This window comes from Alligator mississippiensis, chromosome 8 (assembly GCF_030867095.1).
Source record: "Alligator mississippiensis isolate rAllMis1 chromosome 8, rAllMis1, whole genome shotgun sequence".
Lineage (NCBI taxonomy): Eukaryota > Metazoa > Chordata > Crocodylia > Alligatoridae > Alligator > Alligator mississippiensis.
This window is the reverse complement of record NC_081831.1, coordinates 40,895,732-40,910,756: the sequence shown is the minus strand read 5'-3', so window position 1 is coordinate 40,910,756 and position 15,025 is coordinate 40,895,732. Positions and strand designations below refer to the sequence as shown.

The 15,025-nt window shown below is 46.0% G+C and overlaps 1 protein-coding gene across 8 annotated transcripts in view; it reads right to left on the bottom strand.

The window, feature by feature from the left end:
- The window catches only part of GABRA3 (gamma-aminobutyric acid type A receptor subunit alpha3), a 243,038-nt gene that overhangs the window by 137,015 nt on the left and 90,998 nt on the right, over nucleotides 1–15,025 (bottom strand). For all 8 annotated transcript variants that reach the window (XM_019487955.2, XM_006273800.4, XM_059732686.1 and 5 more), the window contains one exon: nucleotides 3,870–3,937. In XM_019487955.2, coding sequence (XP_019343500.1) covers nucleotides 3,870–3,937 — 68 coding nt within the window. The remainder of the gene's footprint in view (nucleotides 1–3,869; nucleotides 3,938–15,025) is intronic.

Genomic DNA, 15,025 nt, shown 5'->3' with positions numbered 1-15,025 from the left:
CCTTCCTCTCTTCAATACCTCATATTTCTTCTTTGCAGTTCATTATACATGCTCCCTTAATCAAATATGCTCTACCTTGGAAGTAATTATCAGATACTCCCTAAGGGCTGGGATTGTTGAATATATTAAGGGCCTTTGCTGTGGTGTGAAAGAAAATGAGATGGAATGAGAGAAAAAAACCTCAGATGAAATTAGTTCTTCTGACTGGAGTGACATGAAGTTAACATTTAACCCTGAGGTGAGTGATCCTTCCAAAGCAGAGTAGAATTCTCTGAGGGGGCTGTCCCCAACATGAAATATGGAAATTTAATTCTCTTCTGACTCCTTTAATTACTGGTGCAGAACCACATGACTGAGAAGCCATTGGTGGCATAGTGAAAGAGACATCCATGGCTGAAGGAACACAGAGAATGAAAACCTTTCAGCTTCTGAGGTGTGGAGGAAAGTTGCTACAGAATATTGAACCTTCCCAGCCCTGCTTGCAAAGAATGGATTTTTTTCTTGTCTTCACAGTGTGGGGTCTCTCTAAATCAGGATGAGCATTCATTAGCATGAGGAATCTCAGGACCAAGTGAAACTCAAAGGCCCTAAATGCACAGGAGGGCTTCAGTGCTTGCTAATGATCCCTGCATCTTATTATGGCTTTCAAATAACACAACCAAATACTCTTTTTTCCAATAGATTGCCAGCTGCAAGAAATGTTTTTGAGACATCTAACCACTAATTATGCTCCACAGTTCTGCTTTAATTAGAAGACAAATTGTTGTGGGAATACAAACCCAGATTCAGTCCTTGGGTCCTTTCATTAATAATTTTCCTTAAACATGTCAAAAATATTTGTCAGTTCACTCATTTTCTTCCTTTCTCTGATTTTCAATTTGGTATTGTACTGATAGAATGTTTCCTCTACCTTTTAGCACATTTACCAATTACACTGAGCCAGATTCTATTGCCCTTTCTCATGCTGTGCATCTTACCTAATGAATAGTCACAGTGGAGAAAATGACTACAAAAAAAAGTGCTACTCAAGGGGTGAAAAGAGAGTAGAACCAGACATTAGAAAGTTTTGGTTCTTTTGGTGATATCTCCCAGATTTCTTTCCTTTTGTCCCAGGGGGACGTAGGTAGAGGGCCTGGAGATCCCTCCCATGGTGGGTCTCAGGGCAGGGCTGACCTGCCACAACAAGGAAGAGAAAAGCCCTGAAGACACGGCAAACTTACCTTTTTTACAGAGAAAGGCAGCGATGAACCACACCGGGACAGAATGCTTGTGTGGTTCATCAGCCACTTTTATTTTCAGTTGGGAGCAGTGCAAGTAAATGACATAGTTGAAAAAATGCCACCCAGCTGAAATAAAAGCTGGCGGTAGGGAAATGGCTGGGGGAGCACTGCTGGAGGCAGATGGCAAGACTGCTCCCTGAGCCAAAAACAGGCTGCACCAGCAGCCAGAACAGAGACTGAAGGAAGACCCATCAGAGGAGTCCAGGGCCAGTTATAGGAGTCACTACATCGGCTGGCAAAGCCAGATGAGGGAGGAAGGCGTTGAGGGATATAGGAGCCACAGACATTGAGTCATGAGTGGGATGGGCTGAGGACCCATTCCCCATTTTTTTTTTGTTTTTACTTTGTATATTAATTTGTTCGGTTATCCCAGGGTCCTAAGATAGGGAGAGGGACCATGAGTGACCTTCATGGACCAGAAGGAGCCAGGACAGTGCAGCAGGCAGCAGCTCAGGAGGAGAGACCTGGCATATTGAGAGGGGCAGCCCAATGACTCAAAATCATCCTGTGCAGGGGAAGACTGATGGGAGACAGGCACATGAAGAGAGTGTAAGTGACAACATCAGGGGGTGAGCTGACTGTCCATCATCTGGCCGTCCTAAAAGTTGGTGCATGGCTGGGGTGTACGCGGGGTGGAGCCCCAAGAGTCCCCACTAGGGATAGCACCTGACCCACAAGGGGCCACAAGGAGCCCCACCACTGAAAGGAAAGACCAAGTCATGGCAGGTGAATATCGAGGTCTCCCTCGGGGTGAACATGACCCAGCATCAAGGCCACAGGAACAACCTTCACGTCTGACACTAGATGCATGCTCCAAGGCAGCAAGGGAATGCCTACATGAGTCCAGGCAGGTACACCTGTGTTGGGACTCACTGTATACAAAACCTATAATATTGCTTTTCTGGCCAGCCTAATAAAAAGGATTAAAATACCAGGTGCATAGTTCATCTAAATAGGCATAATGGTCAGATATTTGAAACAGAAAATAATGAACATATTCAGCAGTATTAGTTTCCTTTCAGTCTTTCTTGGTACACACACTTTATTAGCATGGAAGACCAATTGCAAAATGCATTTTCCAAGGAACATCACCATACAGCTGGCATAGTTACCAAAAATTCAGTAGCGGGATTAGCACTCCCAAAATAGACATGGATTTGAACTATATGACAGGCTGTTTTAAGGATCTAGCTAGAGACAAAATGGCATTTGCGATTTACTTTTATGCTGCTGATGTTGATGATATAAAGTCATAGGTAGCCTGTTTTGGAAGTAATGGAGAGCAACATGCCCCAGCAATTACAGCTACTATAGGGCATTATAAAATACGCTTTAAAAACGTGCTGACTTTTCCTGGACTTCCTTTTAGTGGATAAATGTGCGTGTTCTTCTCTTCTTCTCCACTTACTTGAAAATTACAACTGGCAGAAGTGATCAACAGAACTAGGGTGAAATCCTGACTCTTTTGAAGTCAATGGTAAACTTCCCATCAATTTTAATAGTTCTCAGATTTTATCTTTAATAAGCAAAGAATAAAGGAGAAACTTATTCATAGATTATTGTACCTGGAACTTAAATGTTGATATCAGGGAGATTCTGAAAGAGTAAAATGAAACTGAGAGGTAGGCTTGAATCCAGAATGGTACAGTATTCTTTGAATTTCTATTGTCATTGCTCTCTACATTAAGGACCCACATAAAAGACAAAGTGATTTCTGGATGCTTGTTGGAGTGATCTGAGAGTCCTGGTCCTGCACACACACTACAGAGGACTAGAGGATAATATTGGGGGACAATAATAAACATTACACAGTCCCTGAAGGGAAACCAGATGATAACCCATGCTATGGTTACATACCTCTCTCACACAACCACTATATACAAGATCTCATCTAGTTGTGTGATTCTAGTATACTGATACCTTTTAACTGACAATCTTGGCTGCCCTCCTTGGTAAAGATGATACAACTCCACATGTCCTGGCTTATTGGTAGAAATCTACTAATTTGCAATTTTGTGGATTTCGTGGAAACTGTGAAATCCAGGTTGGTCTGTGAAATCAACTTAAAAAAAAAATAATACAATGCTTGCTCCACAGTGGGAGCCAGTGGTCCTTGCTCACCACAGCCCAGCCTCACAGCCCACCCAGGAGGGGAAAGCACTGGCTGACAGGGCAGTATGAAAGGCAACAGACAGATGGCAGCTGCCCCCTTGTCCTTCTTCCCACAGGCTGGGCCTCTCCTCCAATTAGCACTGAGGGGCAAGGCCAGCAGAGCACATCAATGAAATATCTGTGAAATTTGCTCTTTATGCCACAACCAACCCATGAAAATTGTTTAGTCTCACTGCAATTTAAGTAGGTCCATAGCTATTAGTAGTGTAAGTGGTAAATAGTTATATCTTACCACAGCCTTATGCCTGGACAGAAATGACAGACAATGTGGAGGGATTATTTACTACATTGTTTGCTTTCTAGTAGTTCATAGTTAGCTCTAAGAAAATGGGACAGGAAAAAAAAAATGTACAGAGACCCTCAGATGCACTTTGCACCCCACTTCTAAGTCACACCTCCCTGGTGAATTGCTCTTACCATGTCTGTGTCTGAGACAGGGCCGAAACTCGTCACGTAAATGTCTGTCTTGACTTCAGTTACACTGTCTGGGACAAACAAGAGAGAACGCAATTAGAGAACTATATTAATTTGCACCAGAAAGGTTTTAGCATTTTGTTTTGTTTCTCCATACTAAATGCCTCCTTGGTGTAGTGCTGAATGAGCCACTGTGGTGGTCACTGCTATATCCAGAAAAATGGCCAATATTATAATTCATAATTGGGCAAAATCATCTCTGGTGGAACTCCACTGATGTGTGTGCAGTTACACTGGGGAGGGATATGTCCTAGTACTTTCACACAGAGCATATTTACATAAATGCAGAGTCACACAATGCATAACATTATATGGTTCCACACATCTTAAATGTAGAGGTAAACCTTGATGTTGTGCAATTCTTTATAATCCCTTTGTATCTTTCTGCCTGATAAGTAAGAAATTGAATGTCCCTCCCTCCTTTTAGGAAACCCTGATTTAGTTAAAGTTTTGAGCTTTTCCATACATACAAGAGTCAATATTCTGAGAGCCTTGTGCTCTCATTATATTTGCTCTTTTCCTGTGTACATCTTTCATGAAGAGAAGAAGCAAAGCTAGTATTGACCTACCTACTACAATCACCCAGATGCTGGACTGCACTACCCTTACTGATGCTGAGTAACACCTTATTCCATGAATAGCCCGATCAAAATCATTGGGAGGCCTCAATTTAGGAAAGCACTTACATACATGCTTAAATTTAAACGCATTTCAGTCCTCTTGATGACAATGAGACTTAAGCAAATACTTCAAGTTAAGCATGTGCTTATTATGTACTGAATTTGGAGCCACAGTTAGCTGCTATTCAAAGTGAATAATTACAATAACAATGTCACCTCACTCACACAGAGCTTTACACTGGTAGGTTTTGAAGTGTTTTATAAGGGAAGTGTTTTATAAGGGAAGTCAAGGCACAGAGAAGAAGTGAAAAAACTTGCTCAAGATCACCCAGAAGGGCAGGCTCCAGGTCTTCCTAATCCCATGAACAGATGCTGATCAATTCAGGATTAGACTATGTCCTCTTATTGCTTCTGAATGACACTAGTCATTCAAATGGGTACTCATGGAAGAGCCCACTTCAAGCCATCAACTGGTGTATGTCTTCATCTGAAGAACCTTGCATTGGGTCCTGTTGCAGATAAGATGGACTGGGTAGAATACCAGTTGATTCAATTATGGAAATTCCCGTCTTCTCAGAGGGATATTTTACAATGTTTAATTTATTCTGCAATATTATGAGGCTTAGTTGTGTGATTCAAAGTTTTGCAGCCAAAAATAAGATAATATATTTTGGCAGATTTTCTCCTTAATGACTAAAGTATGTATACATGTCTTTAGTTATTATGGTTGGTGAACTTTTGATGCAGCCTGAGGGTGATATTACTGTGCTATATATAATTCTTGATCTTGTCTTGATACAATAAAAGAAGGTTAAAAAGAAATATATATGCAACACTTTCTGAAATACACAGTAGTCAATCAGGCTACCTTCTAAATAAAGTAAGTTACTTTTGTAACACTTAAGGGTTCTCTCTGTTCCCTCCCACAAGAACTAGAATGAAATGCACAGGTGAGAAGAAAGTTCTATTAGATTAAGGTTATTTCCTTTAATATACTGTACACAATTTTTCCTTCCTTTCTCTCTTCCCTTTGGTTTTCAGCTGTTCTGACATTAATACTTTACAACAGTAGTTATCAAGCTAGGATCTATGATCATCCATGGTCAACAATGCCTGGCTTTACAAGTTGAAGAATGAAATACTTTGGAAATCAGTGATAGGCTGAGATGTCTGGAAGAAAAGTGGACCAGTGGGATGCTTGAAGGGAAGGGGGATCTGTGGGAGATCTGGAGGGAAGGCAGGTCTGTGGGGCATTTGGATGGAAGCTGGGTCTCAGAAGATCTGCATTTTAGAAAGTAACCTATAGACATGAAGCACTGGGGAACTGATACAGATATTGCCAAAGAGATGTTAACAGGCTTGTGCTAGAGATGGCTCTGGGATATGCTTTAATGTGATCTTGCTGTCATTATTTGTAAGCTGATGTTAGCCATAATCCCAAGGAAGGTGAAAACATGCAAGGGTTTAATTTAAAAAATAGCTTTTTTTTGTAGCTCCTGCTTAATAAAGTCAATGGTAAAAGCACAGACAGGATAGCTGCTCACTAATGAAGACAGTAGCTTAACAATGAAGCCTTTGTAACAGGAAGAGCTGAAGTATAATTTCTGAAAGTTGTGCAAAAGCCCTTTTTAGGTTTAACCTGATCTGGGGGCTACTCTGATCTACCTGGCCTGTTTAAACTGTTCAGTCACTCAATTCCAGAGGCCCTTTTCTTTTGCTGATTACTAGCCAGTTTCCCTGAAACCAATGTATTTATGACCATCAGCTCTCAGAAAGTTGAGCAAAGAGCTTCCCCGAGTTAAATTTCTCCTTGGCATTGGCATGTGCAAGTCCTGTAAGAGCTTCAGTCTGTGAATACAACTTTATGTAGTCACAGACTAGCCAGGATAGTATGGGGAGGAAGAACAAAAAAAGGTTTTTTTCTGCTCTTTTGCTAAATCACTTGCACAGTGCAGTAGAAAGTGAGGAGAAAGATTTATTGTTGGGTGAACTAGTTCATGAGCCAGGAGGGCCTTTCCAAAGGAGAAAGTGCCGTGTATTCTTTGAGCCATCCTCACAACCTTTTGGGAGTCACCAGCAGAAACTAACCTACCAAAACAACTCCTCTGTTACACTGCCTTGTGATGAGATATAGAAGAGAGCTCTCAAACTTGGAATGCTTTTGGGTAGGAGTGAGGAGTGGAGCTAGAAAGTACAGGGATGGGGCTGCTGCTGCATCTCTAATGGTGTGTTAGAGGACACTCTAACAGGGCAAAACATACCCATTTAGATGATGAACTAAGGCAGAGGCTATAGGATCCAAGTGTATGCGACTATTTGACAGTATCAGCTCTTGAGACCAATGGGCATTACCTGTTCTGTTATGTACCTGTTCCTTCCCATCATTTTGCATGAATGATGCTACTTAAAATGCTATAGAGACAACTGAAGTCACAGGGTGGCAATGTATGGGACACTCAATAAATGCATCATATCAACAGCTGCACATCCCAGGTAATCATCAGGGCAAGAGCCAGAGTGACCCATACCAGTGTCCAGCAATCACCAGCAAAGTAATATCAAGCCCATTAGTATATCCATTTAATTAAATTGCTTTAACACCTATAAAGATGTTATATCAACTTTAGTTGAGATGGCCCTGGGTAAAGCACTAAGCCATGCCCTTAGCTGTGGCCACAATATTCTTACTGTACTTGAGGAAGGGACAAATGTGACTCTACAATTGGCCAGTTACCAAAGCCACTCTTGAGTTATGTCCAGTTGCCTGTTAGCCCTAAGTGGCTATTCTAGGACCTGCAGATGATCAAGGCATTAGGACACTATAACTTCTCTCTCAGGAAAACCCCTACAAACTCAGGCCAAATCCTCTTCTAGTCTGTGATAGACAATAGGGCTGTGCGAAATTTCACCAGCTGTTTTGTTTTGAATTGTTTGGAGCTCGAAACAGTGAAATCCAAATGAAATGAAGGGCTTTGAAACAGCCTTGAAGTGAAAGTTTTGTAATGTTTTGAGGTTTGAAGCTGAAGCTGGGCTTTCCTGCAGGGAAACAGAAAGTAAGGAGAGGGAGGGGAAAGGGAGGACTGTTCTGATATTGACTGTGACTGTTTGGTTGCCTGAGGTGCTGCTGGTGCTACTGTGCTGCTCACTAATTTATTACCTGTTGTCATTTAAAGTGGTGGATGAGACTGAGGCTGTAGGGGAGGAAGAGTGCTCATTGGGGCACACTACTGTGTCATGTAGAGGCCCCAGCACCAGTGAGGGCACACCTTAACACACACACACACACACACACACACACACACACACACACACACCCCCATGAGTTTTGCTTGTCAGCAGCTTGAGGTGCAGTTTCCCCAAAATCCCTGTACCTATCTCCTTGAAACCTGGCAGGCTTCATAGTCCCAGCAGGGGCTACCATGCCTGCTGTTTTCAGCCCCCTGTGTCTTCACACTTACAAGTGACATGAGTTTTACTTTCAAGAATTTGAGGTGCAGTTTCCCAGAAACTCCGGTGAAACAGAAGTCAAAATGAACCAATGCTGTTTCACACAGCCCTAATAGACAAGATACTTTATAACCAGCATCCTAGGACCTTTCCCATACAATACAGTGATCTATACCTTCCACCACCCATTTTCCCATTATGGCCCTGCATCCACCTGGCCACAAGTAGGTGCTCTCTAGCCACTTTGGAGTGTGCACCCAGTGCCAGCCACAGGGTGTGTTCCTATGGCCTTGACTTTGGGTCATGTTCAGTCTGAATGAGGCCCCAATACTCTCCTGCCATGAATTGATCTTTCCCTTCAGTGGTTGGGTTGCTTCTTGCAGACTGGGGACTACCCTTAACGGGCATTCTTGGGGCTGCACCTCCCCTACACCCCAGCCATACACCAGCCCTCAGGATGGCCAGATGATGGATCTCCAGCTTGCCCTCTGATATCTCTGCCTGTCCTCTCTTCCCCGGAATGATCACAGGATGTCGAACCGTCCCTGACAAAGTGCCAGGTCTTCCCTTGCTATGTAGCTGTCCACTGCACTGTCCTGGCTTCTCCTGATCTGTGGAGGTCACTCATGACACCTCTCCCTGCCTTGGGGCCTCAAGGTAACTCAAAATAAATGAAAACATAAAAGGCAACATTGGGGAATGTGTCCTCAGCCAGCCCCACTCACGGGTCCAGCGTATGCAGCTCCAAGGTCCCTCAACACCATCCTCCCTGGCCCAGTTGCCCTGCCAGGCTGGTGTGGTGCCTCCTTCAGCCAGTCCTGGACCCCTCTATTGGGTCCTTGCCCAGATACCCTCCAGGCTGCTGATACAGCCTGTGTGTGGCTTGGGGAGCAGCCTTGCCATCTGGCTCTGGTGGTGCTCCCCCGGCCATCTCTCCACCGCTGGCTTTTAAATCAGCTGGGTGGTGTTTTTGGATGATGTCATCAGCCCATGCCTCCACCAGCTGGCAATAAAAGTGGCTGACAAACTGCACGGGCGGTTTGTCCTGGCGTGGCTCGTCCAGCTCCACTTCTCCTGAAAAAGGTAAGTTTGTCCTGTCCTCAGGGCTTTTCTCTTTCTTTTCAGAGCAGGTGGGCCCTGCCTCAGGTCCCGCCACAGGAGGGGGGTTTGGGCCCTCTGCTTGCATGCCTCTGGGACAGGCCCAGATATCCCAATGTCTCATGTCTTATCACCCACACACAACTCTCTGGTGGCATTGTCTCCCCCGATGCAAAAATATCAACTTAAACTATGCATCTTCTACATGTAGATTAACATGCCCCTTTAGTAAATGGGTAAATCTTGCCCATTTACCCAGAGAATATAGCTCTGAGAACCTCCTCCCACTCTGCCCCATATGTCTTTACACCCTTCAGTCTACATATGGGTAGAAATTCCATTTAACTTGAGGTTGACTATCATTTGTCATTAACACCTCTGTAATCAGTGGGGTCCCTCACTTCTGCATCAGCACAATCAGGACTCTGGGTGGGGATATGGAGACAAGAACGAGGGGACTCCCATAATGGTGGATTCACAAGTCTCACTCATTTCCTACATAGCCTGCTTTCCTGCAAGCTCACTTTGTGGAACAGCCCCATAGAGACATTCCATGGAGTTGGGCTTGCAGCCATTCAGGATGGCTTTCACAGTACCAGTCCTCATGTGCTCCCAAGTACAGATGGACTTCTCCAGTTAAAACCTGTCTGGGAGACATCTCAGGCCACATAGGAAAGAAAGGGCTTGATCTGACCCTTATATGTATTCAAAGGATTTCTAGAATAAAATAGCTGCTGCACGACTACATACTGCAACAAATCTGTGGACGGTGGGAATAACTAAAGCACAAGCAGATCAGAGCAAGCTAGTCTCTGGAATCAGCCCCAGTTATGGCCCAATGCCTTATGTCCTGTACTGTATACAGCCATTGGATCCGTGATCAGGGTGTATGCTCTCCCTAGTGGAATTCAACAAATATCCCAGTAAAAATATCAGGCAAAAACTACACCTATTTTTACAATAAGACTTTTTAGTTAGAGTCTAAGATGCACACCAAGCAGACTCTTGACTTCTCCCTTCCTAATCTGAAGGCTCAATCACATGCATATTGAAATCTTCCCATCTCTTCCACTTTTGAACAGAGATTGAGTAGCCATGTGCTGCATCATGGAGGCACAGCACCTGTGACCCCTGCAGCACTTCAATTATGCCAGTAAATGGAGCCTGGGAGCCTTCCATAACAAGCAAACCTTCATCTTCTCTCCTCCGCCACTGCACAAAACCTGAGACCCCCAACACCAGCACACAACAGCATTCATGATCCTCCTTATGGGGAAAACTGAAACACAGAAAGACAAAGTGACCTTATCATAGTGCCACACACAAAATGGCAAAGCTGGAAGTAAAACCCCAAGTCTCTAATAGAGCCAGCATTTAGAAAAATGGCACCCTGGGCAAATATATTTCAGTGTATGCCCTCTTCTCCATATCAGTGGTGCAGCTGCAGGCAGAGGTAGGCAGGCAGGGGAGAAGGACTCAGTCCTGTGGGGAGGCAGAGCTGCCTGCATTGTCTGACCTGGCTCCTCCTGAGCAGTGGCTGGAAGTAGGGAAGCAAGCTGGGCTGGGCACCACTCATCCTGCCTCTGGAGGGATGTGACAAGCCAGGGCAGGGGGAAAGCGCATGCGTGCGGGGGGGGGGGGAGACAGTTTGATCAAAATCAGGAGGCTTGTCAGTGAGGCCCTAAGGGACCATGACCACAGAGAAAGGGGAATTCAAGAAGAGTGGTTGCTCCTCAAGAGAGCGATCCTCAATGCACAAACTAAGTCTATTCCATCTTGGAGGAAAGGCAGCAAGAGGGCACAGCAGCCCCCCTGGCTCTCCAGGGACCTAGCAGACCTCCTGAGGCTAAAAAGAAAGGCCTACAAAGGATGGAGGATGGGAGTCACCTCCAAGGAGGATTATTCTGCACTGGTCCGGTCCCGTAGGGAGCAGACCAGGCAAGCCAAGGCTGCAACTGAACTCCAACTAGCTTTGAGCATCAAGGACAATAAAAAGTCCTTTTTCAGATATGTGGGGAGCCAGAGGAAGAGCAGGGGCAATGTTGGACCCCTGCTGAACCAGATGGGGCAACTGACAACTGACGCCCAGGAAAAAGCCAACCTATTAAATAGGTACTTTGTGTCGGTCTTTCATCAGTCCCATGGGACGCTCATGCCTGCTACGGAACAGGGAAGTCCGGGTGAGGGTGATCCCCTGCCCTCCATTGATGCTGACTTTGTGAAGGAACATCTTGAGAAGCTGGATACCTTCAAGTCAGCCGGCCCTGACAATCTTCACCCCAGGGTACTCAAGGAGCTGGCGAGCATCATAGCCCAGCCTCTAGCGTGGATCTTTGAAAACTCTTGGCACTCTGGTGTAGTGCCCGAAGACTGGAAGAAGGCCAATGTGGTGCCCATCTTCAAGAAAGGGAGGAAAGTGGATCCGGCTAATTATAGGCCCATCAGCCTGACTTCTATCCCCGGGAAGATCTTAGAAAAGTTTATTAAAGAGGCCATCCTTAATGGACTGGCCGATGCCAACATCTTAAAGGATAGCCAGCACAGGTTTGTTGCGGGTAGGTCTTGCTTGACCAATCTCATTTCCTTCTACAACCAAGTGACCTATCACCTGCACAAGGGAGAAGAGATTGATGTCATATATCTTGACTTCAAAAAAGCCTTTGATCTGGTTTCCCATGATCACCTCTTAGAGAAACTGGCCAATTGTCGCCTTGGGTCCTCCACGATCCACTGGCTGGAAAACTGGCTCTGGGGTCGGACCCAGAGGGTAGTAATTGATGGAAGTCACTCATCGTGTTGTCCTGTGACCAGTGGGGTCCCCCAAAGCTCTGTCCTTGGACCCATACTGTTCTACATCTTCATTAATGATGTGGACACTGGAGTCAGAAGCGGACTGGCCAAGTTTGCCGATGACACCAAACTTTGGGGCAAAGCATCCACAACAGAAGACAGGCAGGTGATCCAGGCTGACCTGGACAGGCTCAGCAAGCGGGTGGACGAGAATCTGATGGTGTTCAACGCCGATAAATGTAAGGTTCTCCACCTTAGGAAGAAAAACCCTCAGCATCCTTATAGGCTTGGCAGTGCTATGTTGGCTAGCACTACGCAAGAAAGAGACTTGGGGGTCATCATTGACCACAAGATGAACATGAGCCTGCAGTGCGATGCTGCGGCTTTTTCAAGCAACCAAAACGCTGGCTTGCATCCATAGATGCTTCTCAAGCAAATCCCAGGACGTCATTCTCCCCTTGTACCCGGCCTTAGTGAGGCCACAGCTGGAGTACTGCGTCCAGTTTTGGGCTCCACAATTCAAAAAGGATGTGGAGAAGCTTGAGAGAGTCCAGAGAAGAGCCACGCGCATGATCAGAGATCAGGGAAGCAGACCCTACGATGACAGGCTGAGAGCCCTGGGGCTCTTTAGCCTGGAAAAGCGCAGGCTCAGGGGTGATCTGATAGCCACCTACAAGTTTATCAGGGGTCACCACCAGTATCTGGGGGAATGTTTGTTCACCAGAGTGCCCCAAGGGAAGACGACTAGGTCAAATTGTCATAAACTACTACAAGACCGTTTCAGGCTGGACATAAGGAAGAATTTCTTTACTGTCCGAGCCCCCAAGGTCTGGAACAGCCTGCCACCGGAGGTGTTCAATGTAGGCGCTTGAACCCCTTCCAGAGCAAATTGGATGCTTATCTTGCTGGGATCCTATGACCCCAGCTGACTTCCTGCCCTTTGGGCAGGGGGCTGGACTTGATGATCTTCCGAGGTCCCTTCCAGCCCTAATGTCTATGAAATCTATGAAAATGTTCAAAGCAAAACTATTATCACTTGCTGGCAGCGGCAGCATGCTGTCATCTCGTGCACAGATTGGGGGGCCGGTGCCCCGCAGGAAGAGTCTTGCACAGCCCCGCAGCCCTCCCAGGGGGTGCGGGCCCCCAGATCTGCATGCAGGATAACAGCATGCTGCTGCTGCTGGCAAGTGATGATAGTTTTGCTTTGAAGAGTTTGAGGTGCAGTTTCCCAAAAATCCCCGCACCCATCTTCTTGAAACATGGCAGACTTCATGCCTTCAAAAGAGCTACCATCCTTGCAATTTTCATCTGAATTAGGCAAGAAATGACAAAGTTATAGGCATTTTCATAATTCCCCATTATAGCCTATGGGTGAAACATCGAAACAGTGAAACAGCTTTGACGAAACAAAACAGGAAATGAAACACTGTCCCTTCAAAACGACAAAATGGAAGTTGAAATGAAACACTGATGTTTCGCACAGCCCTAATATGTGTGCGTGGGGGGGGGGGGGGGAAGCACGCAAGTGTGTGGGGGGGCATGTGTTTGTGTGTGGGAGAGATCATGTGTGTGGGTCTGGGTATGTGGGGGGAGAGCATGTGTGTGTGGGAGAGAGTGTGTGTAGGGGGAAAGCATGTGAGTGTATGGGGGAGAGCACGCGCGTGCATGCATGTAGGAAGAAAGCATGTGAGAGTATGGGGAAGAGCATGCATGTGTGGGGGAGAGCGCATACATGTGTATGTGTGTGGTGGAGAATGTGTGTGTGTGGGGGAGAGCGCGTGTAAGTATGTGTAAGCACATGCGAGCGTGTGAGAGAGCATGTGATCACAGTGCCCTGGGCGATTGCCCACTCCTAAGCCTGGCTCTGGTCTCTAACATTCATTTCCCTCACAACAGGTTGGGTCTGTAGCTCTATGTGGATCGCATTACCATCACAACTGACCTCATCACAGACTGGAAATATTTTTCCTCAACACCTTTGTGAGCTAAGGACATTTTGTTATCTTCATTTTACAGATAAGGAATTGAGACACAGGCAGAGGAATGCTCAGCTTTTGGAGCCCAGTTTTGCTGAGGCATGAGACGGGTGCCAAGCTGCTCAGCCCAGCCAAGACCAGGGTTTTCCGAGTATGCCCAAAGGCAGACCCATAAGTGACAGGAGCACTTTAAAGTTAGCCAGTGAGTCACCAGCTGAACAAGGGGCCCCAGGATCACTGCTCTAGACAGACTTAGGCACCTAAATTACTTGCCAAAGTCACTCTGGAAATGCTTGTCAGAGTAGCAAGCCTGCTTCCTGGCTAAGGCCTCAGTCGCCAGTTTGTCCCCCAATCCTACTAGATTTGTGGTTCTAAACCCACCTGGAGAGATTCCACAGGCAGAAGCAATGCCCTGCAGGCTGAAGAGAAGCCTTGCTCCCCACCATAGTATGACCAGGGCAGAGCAACTGTGGAAGCTGCCCAAGCATTGGCTTATGGGAAGGTGGGGGCAAAGAAAAAGAAAGCTGCTGCTGCCACCACACAATTGCTGTGACTGTGAGGCAACAACCGGAGGTTACCACTATCCTTATATGTGGCAGCTGCCCTGGGCACCTGGCCATGTCATTACCCCTCTGGGGGCCCCTGGACTAATGCAGAAAAGGTATTTGTTAGCTTGTCCCTCTGTGCCAAGTAATGCTGCTCTGCTTCTGTCTGCAGAGATCCCCAGCTGAGCAGATCTGCAGTAAAAAATGTAAAACAAAGGCCATAACATACATTCCCTAAGCGTTACCATGGCACTTCCTACACCTGCTTCTCTTTCAAAGCTACCCATTTTCCTCTCCAACAGATTGCTAAGCCAGAACACCTCACTTGTACAGCATTACATGCCCTTATTAATTCTGCACTGAGGACCAGATTCTGATCCTACTGAATCCAGAAAGACTAGGGGCAAGCTTTGACCAAGCATAACTTAGAAAGCAGCAGCAGCTAGCTGTGGACTGTCGATTCCATAGTGGCTGGGGCATGCCTGACAAAGGGCGGGAGTCTCTTTCTTCCCCCCTGCTTTTGTTGCTGAGTGGCACCTAAGTTAGGAATGATGCAGTGCCTGTATCCCTTCCTCACAGGCCAGCTTCCCCCCCATGCTCCTTTACGTGGCAGAGAGACAGAC